Source organism: Tachyglossus aculeatus, chromosome 7 (genome assembly GCF_015852505.1).
Source record: "Tachyglossus aculeatus isolate mTacAcu1 chromosome 7, mTacAcu1.pri, whole genome shotgun sequence".
Classification (NCBI taxonomy): domain Eukaryota; kingdom Metazoa; phylum Chordata; class Mammalia; order Monotremata; family Tachyglossidae; genus Tachyglossus; species Tachyglossus aculeatus.
In genome coordinates, this window is record NC_052072.1 from 46,943,695 (window position 1) to 46,963,981 (window position 20,287).

General features: G+C 42.8%; 1 protein-coding gene and 1 non-coding gene across 2 annotated transcripts in view; both read right to left on the reverse strand.

Moving 5' to 3' along the window:
• Nucleotides 1–16,463: 16,463 nt before the first annotated feature.
• Nucleotides 16,464–20,287, reverse strand: part of TSPEAR (thrombospondin type laminin G domain and EAR repeats) — a 196,812-nt gene continuing 192,988 nt past the window's right edge. The window contains exons 11-12 of the mRNA XM_038749174.1: nt 18,890–18,991; nt 16,464–16,617 (exon numbers count right to left, since the gene is read on the reverse strand). Coding sequence (XP_038605102.1) covers nt 16,464–16,617; nt 18,890–18,991 — 256 coding nt within the window. The remainder of the gene's footprint in view (nt 16,618–18,889; nt 18,992–20,287) is intronic.
• LOC119931260 lies at nt 18,592–18,729 on the reverse strand. The gene has a single exon (XR_005452110.1). It is a non-coding gene; the product is annotated as a small nucleolar RNA SNORA7 (small nucleolar RNA).

Here is a 20,287-nt window from a genome sequence, read left to right on the forward strand (position 1 = left end):
TCTCCTTTCAATAATTAATAATAATAATTGTGGTCATTTCCATGAACCAGTCCCAGTAATAATAATGATGGTATTTGTTCAGCACTTACTATGTGCCAAGCACTGTTCTAAGCACTGATAATTATGGTATTTGCTTTATATATGCCCCCACTCCATTACAGACTGTGAGCCCATTGTTGGGTAGGGACTGTCTCTGTATGTTGCCGACTTGTACTTCCCAAGCGCTTAGTACAGTGCTCTGCACACAGTAAGTGCTCAATAAAATATGATTGAATGAATGACTGAATGTGCCAGGCACTGTAATAAGCGCCGGGGTGGATGCAAATTAGTCAATTGGACAAAAAATCCCTGTCCCCCCTGGGGCTCACAGTCTTAATCCCCATTTTTCAGATGAGGGAACTGAGGCCCAGAGAAGTGAAGTGACTCACCCAAGGTCACACTGCAGACAAGTGGCAGAGGAGGGATTAGAACTCGTGACCTTCTGACTCTCAGGCCTGTATTCTAGGCCATGCCGCTTCCCCGTATTCCCTTCCTGGGTAGTTACAAGAAAATCAGGTCAGGGTCATTCTCTATCCCACAGAGGGAACCGGCCTGGTCATGGGTTCTAATCCTGGCTCCACCACTTCTCTGCTGGGTCGCCTTAGGTAAGTTACTTCATTTCTCTGTGCCTCAGTTACCTCATCTGGAAAATGGGGATTAAGACTGCGAGTTCCATGCGGGACAGAGACTGTGTCCAACCCTGTTTGTGTGTATCCACACCATCACTTAGTACAGTGCCTGGTACATAGTAGGTGCTTAATATAATAATAATTATTAATTATCATTATTAAGCAGTTTGGTTCACTTCTCCTTCCTTACAAGAAGAGTCTCGGCAGCCACTTTCATTCCTCTCAAGGCCCCTACCTCTGGGTCCAGGGCAGTTGTTCATTCCAGCACTTACTGCGTGCACAGCACTGTACTAAGCTTTTGGGAGAGTACAAGGTAACAATAAACAGACACAATCCCTGTCCACAATGAGCTTACATCTAGAGGGTTGTGTGGTTTGACTCTGCTCTTTCCTTAATCCCCCATTTTGTGGAAATACCAATCAATCAATCATATTTATTGAGCACTTACTGTGTGCAGAGCACTGTACTAAGCTCTTGGGAAGTACAAGTGGGCAACATATAGAGACAGTTCCTACCCAAAAGTGGGCTCACAGTCTATTAAGCAAGACTGCAACACAGCAAAAGACCTTGATCGGCCCAAGCTTTGGCTCCAGTCCAGTTTATGGGGGCCCCCCACCTACTCAGTGGAACAAAAGGCACCAAAGCCTGCTCCCCACACAGACGCCATGGTTGCCAACATCCTTTGCACCTCCTGCCAGACACAACCCACCTCTCAATGCACTAACCCCTGAGGGACACAGAATAATTCCCACCCGAGTATTCTTTCCCAGTGCTTAAAACAGTCCTTTGCACCCACACGGTAAGCGCTTAATACCATTACTACTACCACCACCACTGGAGAGCTGAAACCCACTCCAAGATCCGGGCCGTGGTTCAAATACTTCAGGTGAACCGAAGGTTAGAGTTTTCCCTCATCAGATTTTCCATGGTTCATCAATCATTGGCTGGGAGGAGGGGAATAGGGAATAATAACAATAATGGTATTTAAGAGCTATGTGCCAGACACTGTACTAAACGCTAGGCTGGGTACACGCAAATTGGGTTGGATACGGTCCCTGTCTCATGTAGGGCTCACTGTCTCGCCCCCCATTTTACAGATGAGGTAACTGAGGCATAGAGGAGCGAAGTGACTTGCCCAACATCACATAGCAAACATGCGGTAGAGCCAGGATTAGGACCTGTGACCTTCTGACTTCTATTCACCGTGCCATGCTACTTAGACTTTCTCACCTCATTGAAGTGTTACAGAAAGGGTCAGTTTCTGTCTCAAGGGACATCCGCTCTCCCTGACTTAGTCCCCAAAGCATGAACCTCCTCTAGCTCCCCTCACTTACAGTTTGAGTGGACTGTAAGAATGTCTTTAGAATACCTGCAAATCAGGCATTGCCGAGAATCAAGCCAGCATTCCTGCATTGTTCTTAACTGGGCTATGAAAATCCCAAATGGCAAGAAACTGACTGGATGCATTACTCACTTACTGAAAATACATAGGTCACTGCAAACCAATTTTCTGGACCTAGATGAAGCTATCCACAGCTATCCACTCGATCATCTGCAAGGGGTTTGATGAATTACATCTTTGGCTATCAAGAATTAATGACTCACAAAATGCTTTCCAATTTTAACTCTTCTAGAATGGTGTATGCAGAAAGAATGGCCTTAGAAAAATAGAGAAGAAATGAAGGGTGGGATGTGATATTTAATTTTAACCCAAGCGCTTTTCCTTCTTAAATAATAATAGTAATAATATTAATGGTATTTGTTAAGCGCTTACTATGTGCAAAGCACTGTTCTAAGTGCTGGGTGGATACAAGGTGATCAGATTGTCCTACGCAGCGCTCACAGTCTTAATCCCCATTTACAGATGAGGAAACTGAGGTCCAGAGAAGTGACTGGCCCAAAGTCACAAAGCTGACAAGTGGCGGAGCCGGAGTTTGAACCCACGACCTGTGACTCCAAAGCCCGGGCTCTTTCCACTGAGCCACACTGTTTCTCGGTACTTAAAGTCAAGTACTGCCTTGTAGCTCTTGCCAACGGTTCTTCTGCCCCATGTGGCAGACTTGTTTGTTTTGCTGCCATGACTAATGAAAGGGAACAACTGCTTTTAACAGAACTGTATGCCGGTTTCTAAGATGAAATACACAAGATTTAGAAGGCACAAAACCAGGGCACATTTGAGGCATACTACCCCAGAAAGAACCACAAGAAACAACCCACGTTTGGGAGAAATGGGTTTTCTGTCCTTCTGCTCTCCCCCTAAGTCCAGCTCCAAAGGAGGACCCCCAAAACTCTTTAGTATCCGGGCCCAGCCCTTGAGACCCATCACCCACCCATGAGAAAGAACCAGGTTGGATTAGGGGAGAGAGAAAAGGGGAGAGAGAGAGACAAAGATTACCTCTCCTGTTGTTCTCTTTCTGCCTGAATAAGAACACAGAGTGACTGATTATTGTTGATGGAGACAGATTCCCTTTTCTCCTTCTGCTTTTCCCCTGTTCTTTGTCTTTTCCTCCACTTTTCACTGCCAGACTAAAGCTAACCTAAACCCTAGGGGAGCAGGTGGAAACAGTAAGTGATAAATGCTCAGCTCATTGTTTCCAGCTCCTGCTCTGGCAATAAGGTGATCTTGCATGAGTTGTTCAAGTACTGAACACATAGAATGCTTAAGAACCACCCATTCACTTTGCTCTCAGCTCAAGTGGGTTGTTGCTTTGGGCTTCTGATAATGGTGTCCCAGGCCTGCTGACTTTCTGAAGCTCCAGAAATATTTTGTCTACAACCCCATAAGCCTTTTTACTTTAGGGATTTTCAACCTTTTCTCAAAACTACATCCTCGTGCTTGCAAGGCTTTACTTTCACACACATAAGGTGCCCCATCACACACGGACACACATCAGGAGCAGAGCAGAGGAGAAGTGAAGCAGTAGAAAAACCGCTGACCAAGGAATCAGGGGACATGGGTTCCAATCCCAGCTTTGCCACTTGCCTGCTGCGTGACCTTGACAAGTCAGTCACCTCTCCTGGGCTTCAGTTTTCTCATCTATAAAATGAGGATTCAATGCCTGTTCTCCCTCCCCCTTGGACGGCGAGGAGCTCCATATGGAGTGGGGACTGTGTTCAATCTGTTTATCTCGTATCTGCACCAGTGATTAAAATAGTGATTTTAAAGTGGCACTTAAAGTGCTTAATAAATATCACAATTATTATTAAAAGCCTTTGTCCTTCTGGCTAATTCCTCCACTAATCCTCCAGTGTTCATGCCCAAATCCTGCCTCTGGCCTGGAATGCCTTCCTTCTTCATATCCAACAGACCATCACCCTACTTTCAAAGCCTTATTGAAGGCACAGCTCCTTCAAAAGGCCTTCCTTGGCTAAGCTCCTCTTTCCTCTCCCCCCACTCCCTTCTGCACTGCCGTTGCACCCTCTATTCACCTTTCCTTCAGCCCCACAGCACTTATGTACCTATCCATAACTTATTTACATTAATTTCTATCTCCGCCTCTACAGTGTAAGCTCGTTGTGGACAGGAAACATGTCTACAAACTCTGTTATAGTGTACGCTCCCAAGCACTTAGTACAGTGCTCTGCACACAGTAAGTAGCAGGGGCACAAGCTTCCGGAGGTCCCTACGGGCAGCTTCAGTGGATTTCATGATGTTTCCTGGGTGAAAATTGAGAGAACAAAACAAAACCTCAGAATTGCATTTGTGGGTTTTTCAAAAGTGATACTAGCAGCAGATCAAGGGGCTGGAAAATACTAAAAACATTTAACTGTGAAGGTTCATTAAGATCCTAAAGTCATTCCACGGTGGCATGGCTGGATGCGCCGCATCTGAGGGAATTGGGTGTCCTCGGCAGAGGAGCTCTGGGCCCGCCAAGCTGGACCTGTATAAAAGCTGCAGCCCGGCCCCCCCAGCTTCTCTTCACCTCCCACCAAGAGGCTGTAATCTCATGCCCTCTGTGCCCTTGGCTCTCCCACTGCTTCTGAGGGACTCTGCCTGCCCTCAGCCTGCTTTACGTGCCAGCCACACTGCCTCCACGGGAACCAGCCCAGCTCCCCTCTGCACCATTGAGGAGGCCCAATCCCACCCTGTTTCCCACTGCCCTGCAGGAAAGAGAAAACCCACAGCAGGGGACCTCCACCAAACCTCCAGAAGGTCCGTGGCCATGGTAGCCATTGCTGTGGCTTTGGATATACTGCGGACTCGATCACGAGGAATCTGAAATTCTGCTCCTCCAGACACAGTTCCCTGCGGACTTTGGTTTTTTATTCAGCGTATTTGACCTTGTCTCTTATGTTGTTTTCTTTCATCACTTCTAATGTGTTTGTTTCAAGTCCTTTCTATCCTACCTTTTTATTCAGAGACCGTAAGCCTCTTGATGGTCAGGATCTGTGCCTAATTCATTCATTCATTCAATCGTATTTATTGAGCGCTTACTGTGTGCAGAGCACTGTACTAGGCCAGTTGTATACTCTTTTCCAGCACTTAATAAAGTACTCTTCTCACGGTAAATGCTCAGTAAATACTATTACCAGCAGTGTGGCTTTGTGGAAAGAGAACGGGCTTGGGAGTCAGAGAACATGGATTCTAATCCCGGCTCTGCTACTTGTCTGCTGTGTGACCTTGGGCAAGTCACTTAACTTCTCTGTGTCTCAGTTACCTTAACTGTAAAAAGGGGATTAGAAGTGTAAGCCCAACGTGGGACAACCTGATTACCTTGTAACTACCCCAGCACTTAGAACAGTGCTCGGCACATAGTAAGCACTTAAAAAAACCTATTATTATTATTATTATTATTATTATTACTATTAGAGGTGCTTTGTAGGCTTCTTTCCTCATCCCCACAGAGAAGCAAGGTGGTCCAGTGGATAGAGTACAGGCCTGAGAGTCAGAAGGACTTGGGTTCTAATCCTAACTCTGCCACTTGTCCGCTCTATGAGCTTGGGCAAGTCATTTCACTTCTCTGTGCCTCAGTTTCTTCATCTGTAAAATGGAGATTAGGACTGTGAGCCCCATATGGGACAGGGATGGTATCTGCCCTGAATGATTTGTACTTACCCCAGCACTTAGAACAGTGCTAAACCCTTAGTAAATGCTTAATATCATAAAAAGCCCCCAAACTCCTTCTGTAACCAAATGTTCCAGACCAAAATTCTCCCCACTTTGAAAGACGTAAAATTCCCTTCCCCTAGGAAGCCACCCCATGGCCATTGACCCAACCACAATCCTCAGCACTTACGCATTTTATTTCTACTTTCTGAACTTCATATGTGTTCAATATATTTTCAATTATTTATTCCATTATTTCACCGTGGCATAATTCTGTTGCCACCTGTTGCATCTCTGCTCTTCCTCTTGCTCCTAGTATTTGTATAAGCCTTATACCTGTCTCTTCCACTAGATCGAAAACTTCTTGTCCTGCTTCTGCAGTACTCTCTCAAGAGCTAAATTCAATGGGTTTCACCTAAATTATAAGTTAAAGTTGGGTCAAAGGCTAGGGTTACTCTGAGTGAAGATTAGGGCTATGAATAGGCATTGATTGTGTCTACCCCACCGGATTGTAAGCTCCTCACGGGCAGTAAACATGTCCACTAACTCGGTTGTTCTCTCCCAAGCACTTAGGAAATGCTCAATAAATACTGGTGATTGATTCTGTGGATCACAGGGCTTCTGAGGACTAAATATGTGAGTGATTGCTGCTAAGTCCCTTGGCCTGCTTGCTCCTTAAAAGCAGTGATAAGTCACAACAGTAATAATAAAGAGAATTCAAGGTTGTCTTATCGTTGTGCTCTAAACTTGTGCATGTATATGTTCTGGGGCATCACATGCCCCAAGGGAGACATAATATCATTCATTCAATCATATTTGTTGAGTTCTTACTGTATGCAGACCACTGTACTAAGCACTGGGGGAGAGTACAATATAACAATAAAAAGATACATTCGCTGCCCACAGTGAGCTGAAACAAAAACTCCTGCTCGTAATTCTGTCACCATAAATCACCTTGTAACCCCCCAGAGCTTAGAACAGTGTTTGGCACATAGTAAGCGCTTAATAAATATCATCATCATCATCCATCTTTATGCCCTCCCTCCACCTCTTTCTTGCTGTGAGGTTTCAGCTCGACAAACTCATTAGCAGGATTGTACTCAGTGACCACTCTGGTCCTCTAATGAAATAACCCAGGGGTTGATGAGCTTCCTTCCTCAGAGACTTCTTGGAATGATATTCCACTGCCACCTTCTGTCAGTAGAGAAGGCTGATTGAATTTATCTAGTGGATGTGCAGACGGAGGGAAAGAAATTGGGGGGAGGCAAATGAAAAGCTTCACCTGGCCTAATAAAATGAAGAGTCTCATCAACCTGAAAACAGAATAGACTGGGGTTAACAGGGAGGGGAGTGCATTCAACAGCAAATAAGTAGTAGAAACAACAAGGCCTAGTGATTTCCCATCAGGGACACAGACATGTTTAATTTCCCAACTGTGGATTTTCTCCCAGAGCTTAGTACTGCACTCTGCAAGTCCTTAATAAATACTCTTACTAATAATGATGGCATTTATTAAGCACTTACTCTGTGCAAAGCACTGTTCTACTGCTATTACTACTGTTCATACTACTATTGCTAGTGGAAAGGGCATGACCTGGGTTCCAATAATAATAATAATAATGATGGTATTTGTTAAGCGCTTACTATGAGCAAAGCACTGTTCTAAGCACTGGATGTCAGCTCTGCCACTTGCCTGCCGTGTGACCTTGGACAAGTCACTTCGCTGAATCTCAGGTTCCTCCTCTGTAAAATGGGGATTAAAACTGTGAGACCCGTGTGGGACGGGGACCGTGTCTGACCTGATTATCTGCTAACTACACCAGCATTTAGTACAAGACTTGGCACATAGTAAGTGCTTAACAACCACCACTATTATTCCTAAGTGCTGGAGTAGATACAAAATAATCAGGTTGAACAGTGTCTGTCCCCTAGAGCGCTCATAGGCCTATTCTCAATTATACAGGTGAGTATAAGCGAGGCACAAAGAACTGAACGGACTTGCCCAAGGTCACTTGACTAGCGGCAGAGGTGTGATTAGAACCCAGGTCCTTCTGACTCCCAGCTCCATGCTCTATCCATTAGTCCACCCAGCTTCTCATTATTATTATTACTATTATTTGTAATAGTATTTATTAGGCACTGTATGCAGAACACTGTACTAAATTCTGGGAAAGAATACATCGGTGGGAATTAGTTACAGTCCTTAGGCCCTTAGGGGCTCACAAGCTAAGATAAATACTGGGACTTTCCCTAGGCCTCATCCAGGAGGGAAAAATACAAAGTTTATAAGTGTATGATTTGTATATGAATTTCTTGTGACTCTACAGAATGCACATTCTATTTTCTGGCATTTTCCAATTAGAATTTCAATACCGTTTTCTTAAAGTTGTCATTTCTGAATTTTTCTATTGTTTCTTCTTTTTCCACTATCATTGACCTAAATTTCCTCATCTAAGTAGTTCGACCTAGGCAGGGAGGAAGATGGAGTCTGGTGAAGGATGTGAGAGAACAGCAAGAGTCCCCAGGACATAATTTGGAGAAAGCAGGACCACAAGAATTTTTTATGGGGACTAGAAGAGATTGGGGAGGAACCAGAGAAGGGCTTGTTAACAGAGTTAATGTCAGAGATGAACTTTTGGCTAAGTGTGGCTATATTAGGGTAAGAAGGAAATGTGCTGCTTTGTTTCATGTAAGTGAAAGAGGGAGAAGGATTTTTGGGGTTGCTAGATTTAAGAATCGCAAATCCCTGTTAAAATTTGCAGTTTTACCTTTTCATACTCAACAAGACAAACTCGCCCTTGGCCTCTATGTGACTAGGTTTGTAAGAACATTGTCCCCATGAGAAGCAGCACAATCTAGCAGATAGAACATGGGCCTGGGAATCAGAAAGGCCTGGGTTCTAATCCCAACTTCGCCATTTGCCTGTTGTGTGACTTTGGACAAGCCACTTAACTTTTCTGTGCCTCGGTTACCTCATCTGTAAAATGAGGTTTAATTTGGTGAGCCCCATGTAAGACAGAGACTGCGGACAACTTAATTAACTTGTATCTATGCAGCAATCAGTAAGCGGTCTCCAGTCATTCCTTCCAGAAAATTTCATCCTCTAATTTAGTCTGAAAAAAAAAATGACAATCCCATGACAGGGATGAGGAGGGGGATTTCCTGAAGCTGAATTTTATGGCCCATCCCATTTTCCCAAGTCCATGGTTTAGAAGTAATTTCACAAAATCTTTATTGACCAAGAGTGACTTAAACTTTCATTCTTTTTCTATTTTATTTTTGATTAATTGGGGTAAGGTATCTATCTTTACTCAAAGCTGGAGCAGTACCTCCACCTGCCTGAGGAAGGGACCAGTTTACTGAAGAAGTAACATCACTTCTTGAAGAATCCATTCTGCCATTTCAAGAAAAGCGGCATAGCTGAGTAGAAAGAGCCCAGTACTGGAAGTCAGGGAAACCTGGGTTCTCATTGCTGTGTCTCAGTTTCCTAATCTGTAAAATGGGGATTAAATGCCTAATAATAATGATGATATCTGTTAAGCGCTTACTATGTGCCCGGCACAGTTCTAAGCGCTGGGGTAGATACATGGTAAGCAGGTTGTCCCACGTGGGGCTCACAGTCTTTATCCCCATTTTACAGATGAGGTAATAGCTGTGTGACTTTAATAGGTAATAGCTGACAATTGGTAGAGAAGCAGTGTAGCTCAGTGGAAAAGAGCACGGGCTTTGGAGTCAGAGGTCATGGGTTCAAATCCTGGCACCACCAATTGTCAGCTGTGTGACTTTGGGCAAGTCACTTCACTTCTCTGGGCCTCAGTTCCCTCATCTGTAAAATGGGGATTAAGACTGTGAGTCCCCCGTGGGACAACCTGATCACCTTGTAACTTCCCCAGCACTTAGAACAGTGCTTTGCGCGTAGTAAGCGCTTAATAAATGCCATCATTATTATTATTATTTTAATTGGTGGAGCCAGCATTTGAGCCCATGACCTCTGACTCCAAAGTCCGGGCTCCTTCCACTGAGCCACGCTGCTTCTCCTGTACTTGTATTTTCCCAAGCACTCAGTACAGTGAATTCAATAAATAGCATTGATTGATGACTCTACAGAAACCCTGTTTCAAAGAAATAAAAGCATTTTATAAACATAGCTGCATTCGTTTTTCATGTTATCATCACAGTTTAAGTAGCGAATATATTATTTCCATAATAAAAAAAAAACAGAAACCTGGATCCTAGGACCAGCACAGGTGAGTGAGTGTGATCTGAAAGGCTTACCTAACTGGTTGCTGGGGCTTTATAACAAGACTTCCAGATACTCACTCTACATTTTGGAGTGTTAATCCACTCCTGAAATAATCCACTCCTGAAAGGCGATCACACTCTAATCATCGCAGACTCGACATCACTAAGCTTGGGCCTGGGAATCAGAGGTCGTGGGTTCTAATTCTGCTCTGCCTCATGTCTGCTGTGTGACCTTGGGCAAATCACTTAACTTCTCTGTACCTCAATTACCTCATCTGCTAAATGGGGATTAAGACTGTGAGCCCCGCGTGGGACAACCTGATTACCTTGTATCTACCCCAGCACTTAGAACATGGCTTGGCACATAGTAAGCACACCACAGCTATTATTATTATTATAAAAAATAGACAGAGAAGAGCAACACTATTCACCCAAAGAAGTGGAGAGAGGAAGGAAGTGGTATAGACTGTGAGCCCGCTGTTGGTCTCTATATGTTGCCAACTTCTACTTCCCAAGCGCTTAGTACAGTGCTCTGCACACAGTAAGTGCTCAATAAATACGAATGAATGAATATTATTATGACCTGTTCCATTTCCCTGTCCCGGCCAGGATGTTAAGAGTTGGAGAATGACTATGTGAAAGACTATGTTAAAAGCCTTAATGAAGAATGCTTGTGCAAATAGAGAAATTAAATAGACCCCATTGCCAGAGGTAAGCCGGTCTCTGATGATACTTTTCCTTTGTCTTGTCTTATGCTGTTGAGTTGTCTCTGACTATAGCTACTCAATGGACACATCTCTCCCAGTATGTCCCACTCTCCATCTGCAATCAGTTTGGTCATGTAGCTACAGAGTTTTCCTTGTAAAAATACAGAAATAGTTTACCATTGCCTGCTGCTGCCCGGCACCGGTGGGTTTTGACTTGTAGCAGATTGCCTTCCACTTGCCCTGCTTAACTCTTCCTCCCATAGTAGAGACTGGTAGAGCACTGGAAACTCTCCCGGTGTGATCCTGAGAGGGGTACATTTCCCTAGGAAGTAATAATATCCTGTAGTTGGATGGTGGAGACCCACGCCGAGAATAATGGACAAGCCTCGGCCCTGAAATCTAATGAAGGAATCAACTGTAGAGAGAATGGTTTAGGCAGTGTCACTCCCACCCTCTCACTTCTGCCAGTCATGTTTCCATCCGGGGAGGGAAGCAGGATTTTATGCAGTGCCCATAAAGGGACTTTACAGACAGGATTCATTTGACCAAAACAGTTGACAAGATTGTTAAATGTAGGAATAGGTATGCGTGGCTTTAGTCCCTGAAATCGAATAGAAACAATATAATGAAGCAATTAGATTTCTGGACATGTGTGAACTGCGGGCCAGTGGTTCTATTGGTACCTGCAAATTCTCAGAGGCAGTTTGTTGATGTTAATGATGGCTTACGTGACTGAAGCCTTGACCTTAGCAGGTCTAGAAGGGAAGGAAGCAAGGAAAGAAAAAGAAAAAAGAAGGAATCTTTGAATAACAACATGGTGCCTAGTACTATTCTGATCAGTGATTCTTCTTTCCCTTTATTGGCTGGGTCCAGTCACTGCTATGCTGGGGCTATCTCTGCGGGGGTCCTCTAAAGATACTTTCCAAGCACTTAGTACAGTGCTCTGCACACAGTAAGCACTCAATAAATATGATTGAATGAATGGATGAATGAATAAAATCATTTGGGATCGCTCCAGATTACCTGACTGGGCCCTCTGATTCTGAATGCTAGAAAAGTCTCACAACAAGAACACAGATGGACTTTGGAGCTCTACTGACCTTATGTCCACTAAACATTTACCTTGGTGACCACTATCAGAGGTGAGGGTTCAACGTGTGGAAAAAGTAATAGTTGTCATAGTTCTTATTATGCATTTACACTGTGCAGAGAACCAAGATAAATGTTGGCAAAAATACATGGGTGGGAATTAGATACGGTCTCTGACTCTCAAGAGGCTCACAGTCTAAGGGACCTAACTGAGGAGGGGAGATTGGTGACAAATGAAATAATAAAGCCCTAAAACAGAACAAGGACAAATAACTGTTGCACTTACTGGTTGGAGAAATGGGGACTATTATGCAGACTTGAGGTTAATCATTTTGGTGGGGACTCTGTAATTAGAATCACCTTATCACATAAGTTGGCTTTTATCCTGTGCTTTGTCTTCAAGATGCCTAACTCTGGCAGTTTGTTGCCTTCCTTCTACTTGTTTTCCTAAGAGAAGTCTTTGAGTTAAATATCTGCATGGATCACCGCAGCAATCTCTGCAGAAGCAAAAAGCTACGATAAACAGATGACCTTCTCTAGACTGTAAGCTCATTGTGGGTAGGGAACATATCTACCAACCCTGTTACAATGTACTCTCCCAAGAGCATAGTACAGTGCTCTGCACATAGTAAAATGCTTGATAAATATGATAGACTGATTGATTGATTGAAGACAGAATGGAAAACTAGGGAGGGAGAATCTTTTTCTGTTCTCCTGGGGGAAAGGTAGAGGTCAGAATAGGGATAAAAACACCCTCCACAGTGAAGGCAGAACATGAAAAACCACTAAGCCCAAATGCACAGTTCTTTATGGAAACATAATTATTATTACCAGTGTAAAACAATACGTACAGTCGGCTGTACCACTGAGTCATAAATGCTGTTATAAATATATAATAAACTACAGATCTATAAAATAAATAGGCACTCCTACATATGTAAAACTCTTTAAACATGTCTACTCATTGATAAAACATAAATGCCCCCTTTAAAAGCATGATAGAAACAGTTTCAATAATGAACAAAAATAGCAACATAACAATGAACATCAAAAAAGACCATATTGGAGAAGGATTTGAGATCATAAAATAGAACATCTTTGATTGAGTTTTCACTGCCCGGGTCCTTCTCGATAGTTTATTGCCTGAAAAAATCATAAAAATGAGTCCATAAGAAATGTACACCTGCTTATACAGTTGGATAAAAATCCTTAGCACCTTTGTTATAATTTCACTGAGTGTATAGCTGGAACAGGTGAATCATCTGAAAAACCTACAATTATCTGAAACAAATCACCCAGAAATTCAGAAATCAAAGATCAACAGATGAATCGCAGTTCTCAAAGGGAGAACTGGAATTACTTAGGGAAGAAAAAATAGTCCATTACGTTCTGGAGTTGAGGAAAAATGCACAGAAGTGAGGAACAGATTGAGGCTGCAGAAGTACCAAGAGAAGATTGTAGCTGAGAGATAGAGTCAGAACCAAAAAAGTGAATGCAAGTGAAGTGAGCACAACGTTCTTGGAGCCACTGGGAAAATAATGGGTACTAATAACAATAATAATTGGGGTGTTTGTTAAATGCATACTAGCCAGGCACTGTACTATGTGCTGGGGTAAATACAAGATAATCGGGTTGGATGCAGTCCATGTCTCATATAGAGCTCACAGCCTTAATCCACATTTCACAGATGAGGAAACAGACATGAAGAAATTAAGCAAACTGCCCAAGCATTCTCTGAAAATGGATATTTTCAGTCCTATTTTGGATATAACACTGTTGAAGAATTAGGAAATGTTCTTACAGCAATGCACTTCTACCTGAGTAGAATGTGATACAGTACTGGAGGTAAGGATATGGTCAAGGCACGTATATTACAGTGCACATTTTTCTTAATCTGGGATTCGTCAAGAACACAACCAACTCCTTATTTTATTTTACGAAAGCAAACAGTTTAGTGGTTTAGGATATTATTTTGATCCTCCACTTTCCTTCTTGATCAAATCCTCCCTCTTAGCCATCAAGCAGTGGCAACAGGGTCAGCAAATGGCAATTAAAGAGGAAACTCCAAGCGGTGTTATTTGTGGATACACAGAGTTTAGCATCAGGCAATTCTCATACAGCTGTCAAGGCAACAGAGAGGGCCAATCTTTATTGGAAGGCCCCCTCCAGGGTTTTTCTCTGGACTCTCCCCCATTTTTTCCTATAAATTTAACTGAATCAGTAAAAGAGGCACTGAATGTCCCGATTAGCCAATGTCACAAAGGAATAGTTTCCCATTATCATATCTAATACTGTAATCCATTTTAACCATTATGTGGCTTCAAAAGTTAAAAGGAAAAAAATCCAAAAACAATTTAGCAACTGGATCACATTCCACCATCAGAAATTCATCCACACTTTCCACTGAAGTCACCAGACAGGTCTGAGTAAGTGAAACGGAATGGAAGTTGGCAACATTTTTTATGAAATGACCTTACCTCTTAGTGAAGCAGCATATGGACTTGTGGAAAGAGCACAGGCCTGTGAGTCAGAGGACCCGAGTTCGAACCTTGGCTCCACTACCTCTCTGCTGTGTGACCTTGGGTAAGTCACTTAGCTTCTCTGTGCCTCAATTCCCTCATTAGCAAAAAAAGGATTCAATATCTGCCCTCCCTCCTACTTAGAATGTAAGCCCCATGTGGGATCTGATAATCTTCTATTTAATAATAATAATAATAATAATGGCATTTATTAAGTGCTTACTATGTGCAAAGCACTGTTCTGAGCACTGGGGAGGTTACAAGGTGATCAGGTTGCCCCACGGGGGGCTCACAGGCTTCATCCCCATTTTATAGATGAGGGAACTGAGGCACAGAGAAGTTAAGTGACTTGCTCAAAGTCACACAGCTGACAAGGGGTGGAGCTGGGATTTGAATCCATGACCTCTGACTCCAAAGCCCGGGCTCTTTCCACTGAGCCACACTGCTTCTCTGCTTCTACCACACTGTTTCCACCTCAACACAGTATAATGCTTGGCACAAAGTAAGTGCTTAACAAATGCTACTATTATTATTATTACTTCTACTACTATTAGTAATAACAGTAATAATGGAGCTAATGATATCTGACTCACTGGCTAGTTAATTCTAGGGAGATTTGAAGATCAGGACACTAAGAGGCAGTCTGAAAAACGGTCAGATTTCGCATGGGACGAATCCAATAATCTATCTTTTTAAGATCTCTAGACTTTAAGCTCACTGTGGGCAGGGAATGTGTTTTTTTATTGCTTTACTGTACTCTCCCAAGCACTTATCACAGTGCTTTGCTCACAGTAAGCACTCAATAAATACAATGGAACGAATAAGTTCTATCTTCATGTGACAGCACTGCAGAGGGGGATGTTGGATCTCATCATTGGTTGTGATATTTCTGAAAATGAAGGACTGCTAAATGTACAGAAGTGTTTTGATCAAGATGTTTCACTCTTAGGAGAAAGTGCAATTTGGCCAAACTGCACCTGTTTCTTCAATTAAAAGTTTTCTTAGAAATTATCTGCTTAATGATAATCTGAAACAGAATACAAGCAAAGTAGAGAAAGTTCGGCAAAGTTAGTAAGAACTAAGATAGAAAGAGATGAGAGTCATGAGATCCATAAGCCAAATGCACAACCATTTTTTAAGCGGCATAGAGCAGAGTTGGACATTTTCTCTCAGTAATAATATCATTACATCATCAAATCCTAGTAGTTTCACAAATTTATATTGAAGAGAAAAATGCTCCAGCCTACTTTTAGCCAGGTCTGTAACGCATTGCATTCTAGTAGCCACACACTGAATTAGCATGTAAATCAGCCATATAAATTATCATGCACCTACATGCCATGACAAAAAAAAAATCAGGCAAGGCTAAAGAAAAAAAGGCAGCAGACAGTAGAAATTTCATAAGTGCTCCCTTTCCTTTCCTCTTTATATGCCTTTTATGAGAATTTATGGTTGTAGAAGTACTTTAGTTTATAGGCTATAGTCAATCATTTTGTTTTCTTGGTCAGGTGACATAAGGAACTGTAGGGGGTTTTTTGGTTGGGGGGGGAGCATGACAAGGGGTGGGAAGCAGAGGTGATTTATGTAAACATGAAATTAGACCAATATGGATTGAAAATCACCCAAGCCCAATTCAAATGCACATTAATGTGAGAACTTGTGAATCTCCCTTACCAACAAGAAAATAAAGTAGCCAGAAATCTAACTGGAAAAGTTAGTCATCTTAGTCTGAGTCATCTTAGGTCAGCCAAGATACAAGCTCCAAGGGTCTTCTTAGGCGTAATGTTTTTTTGAGCAACGATGTGATTTCTAGCCAAGTGCCCAAACTGATGAGATAACAGCACTGTGAGATAGTTGCCTCAGCCCCATATTTCTGGAAGAGGAAAGAGCATTTTAAAACTTCACCATAGCTATTTCCTAGGAAGTATGTAGAAGGGGCAGGACCCAAATCCGCTCAGATCATCAGTGTTTTCCCATTTCAAGTGGTTAGCCGTCCAACTTGTTTCCATCTGGAATTCACCTTCCAGCAAACCAGTTGCTCCTCTTGAGTGTCCCCTGGGGCTCTAGATAGTTCCAGTGGTGAAACATAGGGCCAGAGTAATCAGACGAGTTTGACCCTTAAGGGATTCTGTTGAGTCCCTCTGATTCAGCGTGCAGGTGGCAGTGTCACCCCATCCCACCCGCCCCGGCGTCAAACAGTTTTCAGTCTCAGAACCTTAGAGAGCGGTTCCTTGGCACTGGAGTACATGAGGTAATAGCCTGTGGTTGTGTTGAAAGCCTCCCAATCCCTACATCCAAACGTTGGAAGGCTGTGAACTGCTACAAAGCCTTCGTAACCTTGCCACCTGAAGGAGGAAAGAGTAGGAGTCAGTCTCCAAAGAATGACAATGACCCCCTCTGAGTCAACAGTTCCCACACAAGGCTAAAAAGAAGAGGAAGGCAAGATCTTTCTTCTAATTTATGGTCCATGTGTTGTTTTTTTTTTTGCTTTCTCCTATTGATTGATATCAGTTTCCAATGGCGAAAGACCAGTCTATCACCATTTAAGAAATTTTCATCTTTCTGTTCCTTGGCTTAGTATAGAGGATGAAGCCCTAAATTTCTTGAATGCATAAAATTCTGAAGAATAAGGACTGTGTTAAGCATTTGATACATACTAGATAATAACAGTAATGCTTTTAAACTGTTATTAGAAGTACCATGTTCTATTGGATGGGCAAATTTCACATCATTCACTAATCACACTGAAATATACCAAAGGGATAATAAAAATGTGGAGTTTGTTGAAAGCTTATTATGTGCCAAGCACTGTTCTAAGTGTTGGAGTAATAATAATAATGATGGCATTTATTAAGCACTTACTATGTGCAAAGAACTGTTCTAAGCGCTGGGGAGGTTACAAGGTGATCAGGTTGTCCCATGGGGGGCTCACAGTTTTAATCCCCATTTTTACAGATGAGGTAACTGAGGCACAGAGAAGTTAAGTGACTTGCCCAAAGTCACACAGCTTACAGTTGGCGGAGCCGAAATTTGAACCCATGACCTCTGACTCCAAAGCCCGGGCTCTTTCCACTGAGCTACGCTGCTTCTACAAGATCATTACAACAGACACAGTTCCTGTCCCAGCCTATGGGGAAGAGGCAATAATATTTCTTAATTCCTATAAGTAGTAATTGATACTAAAATTTTGATTTACCCAGGGGTATTGCCATTACCTTCACCCTCCCCTCTCCTGCCCAATCTCCCCATGATCATTCCAGATCTCAGGCTCCTTAGCAGGACTCCTCTCTTACAGGCTCTCAAACAATATGAAGATTTACTAACACATTCCCACTTCTAGATTAGGTGGTCATCTTGGAGAGACAGTGGATTGGTGATTTTAAAAAAATGCCCACCAAATTTAGTTTATATGCTGCTTTTCAGGTATTTTTCTGCATTATATTTTCATATTATCTCATTTTTGTCATCACAACATCCCTAGGAGGCAGCAAGAGGCAGGAATCGTTAGTCTCATAATATAGACGAAGAAATGGAGGCATAAAGAAGTTAGGTGACTTTTCCAAGGTCACACAGCTGGCAAGCAGCAGAACCGATACTAGTACAGAGGTTTTCTGACCCCGGCTCTTTCCACTGGACAGTTCTCTGACACTCACCTCCCCTGTCCTCAGGACCTAGACTGATACTAAATTAAGTAACTGTCCCAGCTCAATATTTCATCCAGATCAATAATTTATCTCTGACAGTGGCACTAGAGAAATTGGATGGTCAGTTGTCTTTGACATCCATCTTGACGGTTTTGAATATTCCCTCTAACATCCCACACTTGGCCATTCCTACCCCAACTTAGACCCTGTAGCAACTTAATCCTTCATAAGCCTTTTAACATTACAGACCTTTCCCTCTAGTCATATATCTTGGGCCAACTGTTCAGAAATTGATCTAAACCCTTCTTGAGCCTAAATGAAATCAGAATACATTGCGATTCATTAATCATATATTAGTTTTCCTGAACGGGTGACTGGCTTCCCTCATTTTGGAATGGTGTAGAAAGCTGAGTAAGAATAAGGTCACACATCTCTGGAAAATCTTTGGTCTTGTCTTATGCCATCAAGTCATTTCAGACCCATCAGCGACACCACGGACACATCTCTCCCATAACGCCCCGCTTTCCACCTGCAATCGTTCTGGTAGTGTATCCATAGAGCTTTCTTGGTAAAGATACAAAAGTGGTTTACTGTTGCCACCTTCCACATAGGAAACTCGACCCTCTGCCCTCGGCTCTCTCCTGTGCCGCCGCTGCCCAGCGTGGGTGAGTTTTGACTTGTAGCAGATTGTCTTCCACTCACTAGCCACTGCCCAGGCTAGGAATGGAACAGGTAGGCCTCTGCTTGACTCTCCCTCTCGTAGCCAAGACTGGTAGAGTACTGGAAACTCTCCAGGTGCGACCCTGAGAGGGGTGGAAAATCTTTACCTGTATATAATACTGTTCACAAAGAAGGAATCACCATCAAAGGAGTTGGCCACCACCAGAAAATAATCTTCTCCAATTGAGAAAAATTCCCAGTCCAGAGCACTGCAAAATAGCCAGGTATAAAAATGAAGATTTTCATTAGGTACCTGTATATAATACTGTTCACAAAGAAGGAATCACCATCAAAGGAGTTGGCTACCACCAGAAAATAGTCTTCTCCAATTGAGAAAAATTCCCAGTCCAGAGCACTGCAAAATAGCCAGGTATAAAAATGAAGATTTACATTAGGAAACTTTAGGTCCTTAGTTCATTGATGATTAGGGAATCTGATGCAGCTTCCAGGCACTTCTTCTAGCTATTTCCATAATTTCATGGGCTAATCTCTTCCTCCTGCTCCACAAGCCACCATGGGGAGCTAGGAGAAGATAGGTAGCTCATCCCAGAGCTTAAACCCCAGATCACAAGCATTTCCTCCTCATGCTGTACATAATCGTATTCTCTCAAATGCTTAGAACAGTGCTCTGCACACAATAGGCACTCAATAAATAGAGAAGCAGTGTGGCTCAGTGGAAAGAGCCCGGGCTTTGGAGTCAGAGGTCATGGGTTCAAATCCCGGCTACACCAATTGTCAGCTGTGTGACTTTGGGCAAGTCACTTCACTTCTCTGGGCCTCAGTTACCTCATCTGTAAAATGGGGATTAAGACTGTGAGCCCCCCGTGGGACAACCTGATCACCTTGTAACCTCCCCAGAGCTTAGAACAGTGCTTTGCACATAGTAAGTGCTTAATAAATGCCATCATCATCATTATTATTATTAATAAATACCATTAATCTATCTATTGATCATATAATCTCTCAGAGAAGGTCAATTGAGAGTGGCTCATGGGGACAATAACCTTGGCCACTACCCTCCCCGCTTCCCAAACCTTCATTTATGCCAAAGTAAAGCGAAGACAGTGGACAGACAACCTTCCCCTCAAAATGTAGAGAAACCTGAATGAAGCAAGGAGCACCTCACATGTGCCACCCACAGAAAATATGAAGCCTATGAAAACACCAGTGTGCTTTCCCAAGTGCTTAGTACAGTGTTCGGCACATAGTAAGCACTCACTATATACACTGATTGACTGATTTGTGTGTATATATATATATATATATATATATATATATATATTCATGTATATAGCGATAGGAATCCTTCCTCATCAGCTGTCCTGAGAAAGCTTGAATCACAAAGTGGAATGAGATGGCTAGTCAAGGGGCCCACAGGGGCTAGTGGAGCTGGACTTCCATAGGCTTGCAAAGGCTCTGGAAGTATGGTAACTTGTTTTAGAGCCAGTTTGAAGTTTGAACTGGGTTGAAACAAGCAAGAAGAGAAAATGAACTAAGAAAGAGCTGCTGAGAATACAAGGGAGCAGAGGATGTGGTTGAGAACGTAGGCTAAAACCAAAGTATAGAGGGTCCAGCGTAGAAAAGAGAGCTCGGAGACACTGAGTAAAGAAGTTGGAAGAGGAGGTCAGTGTAAGAGGGGAAAGAACTAGCA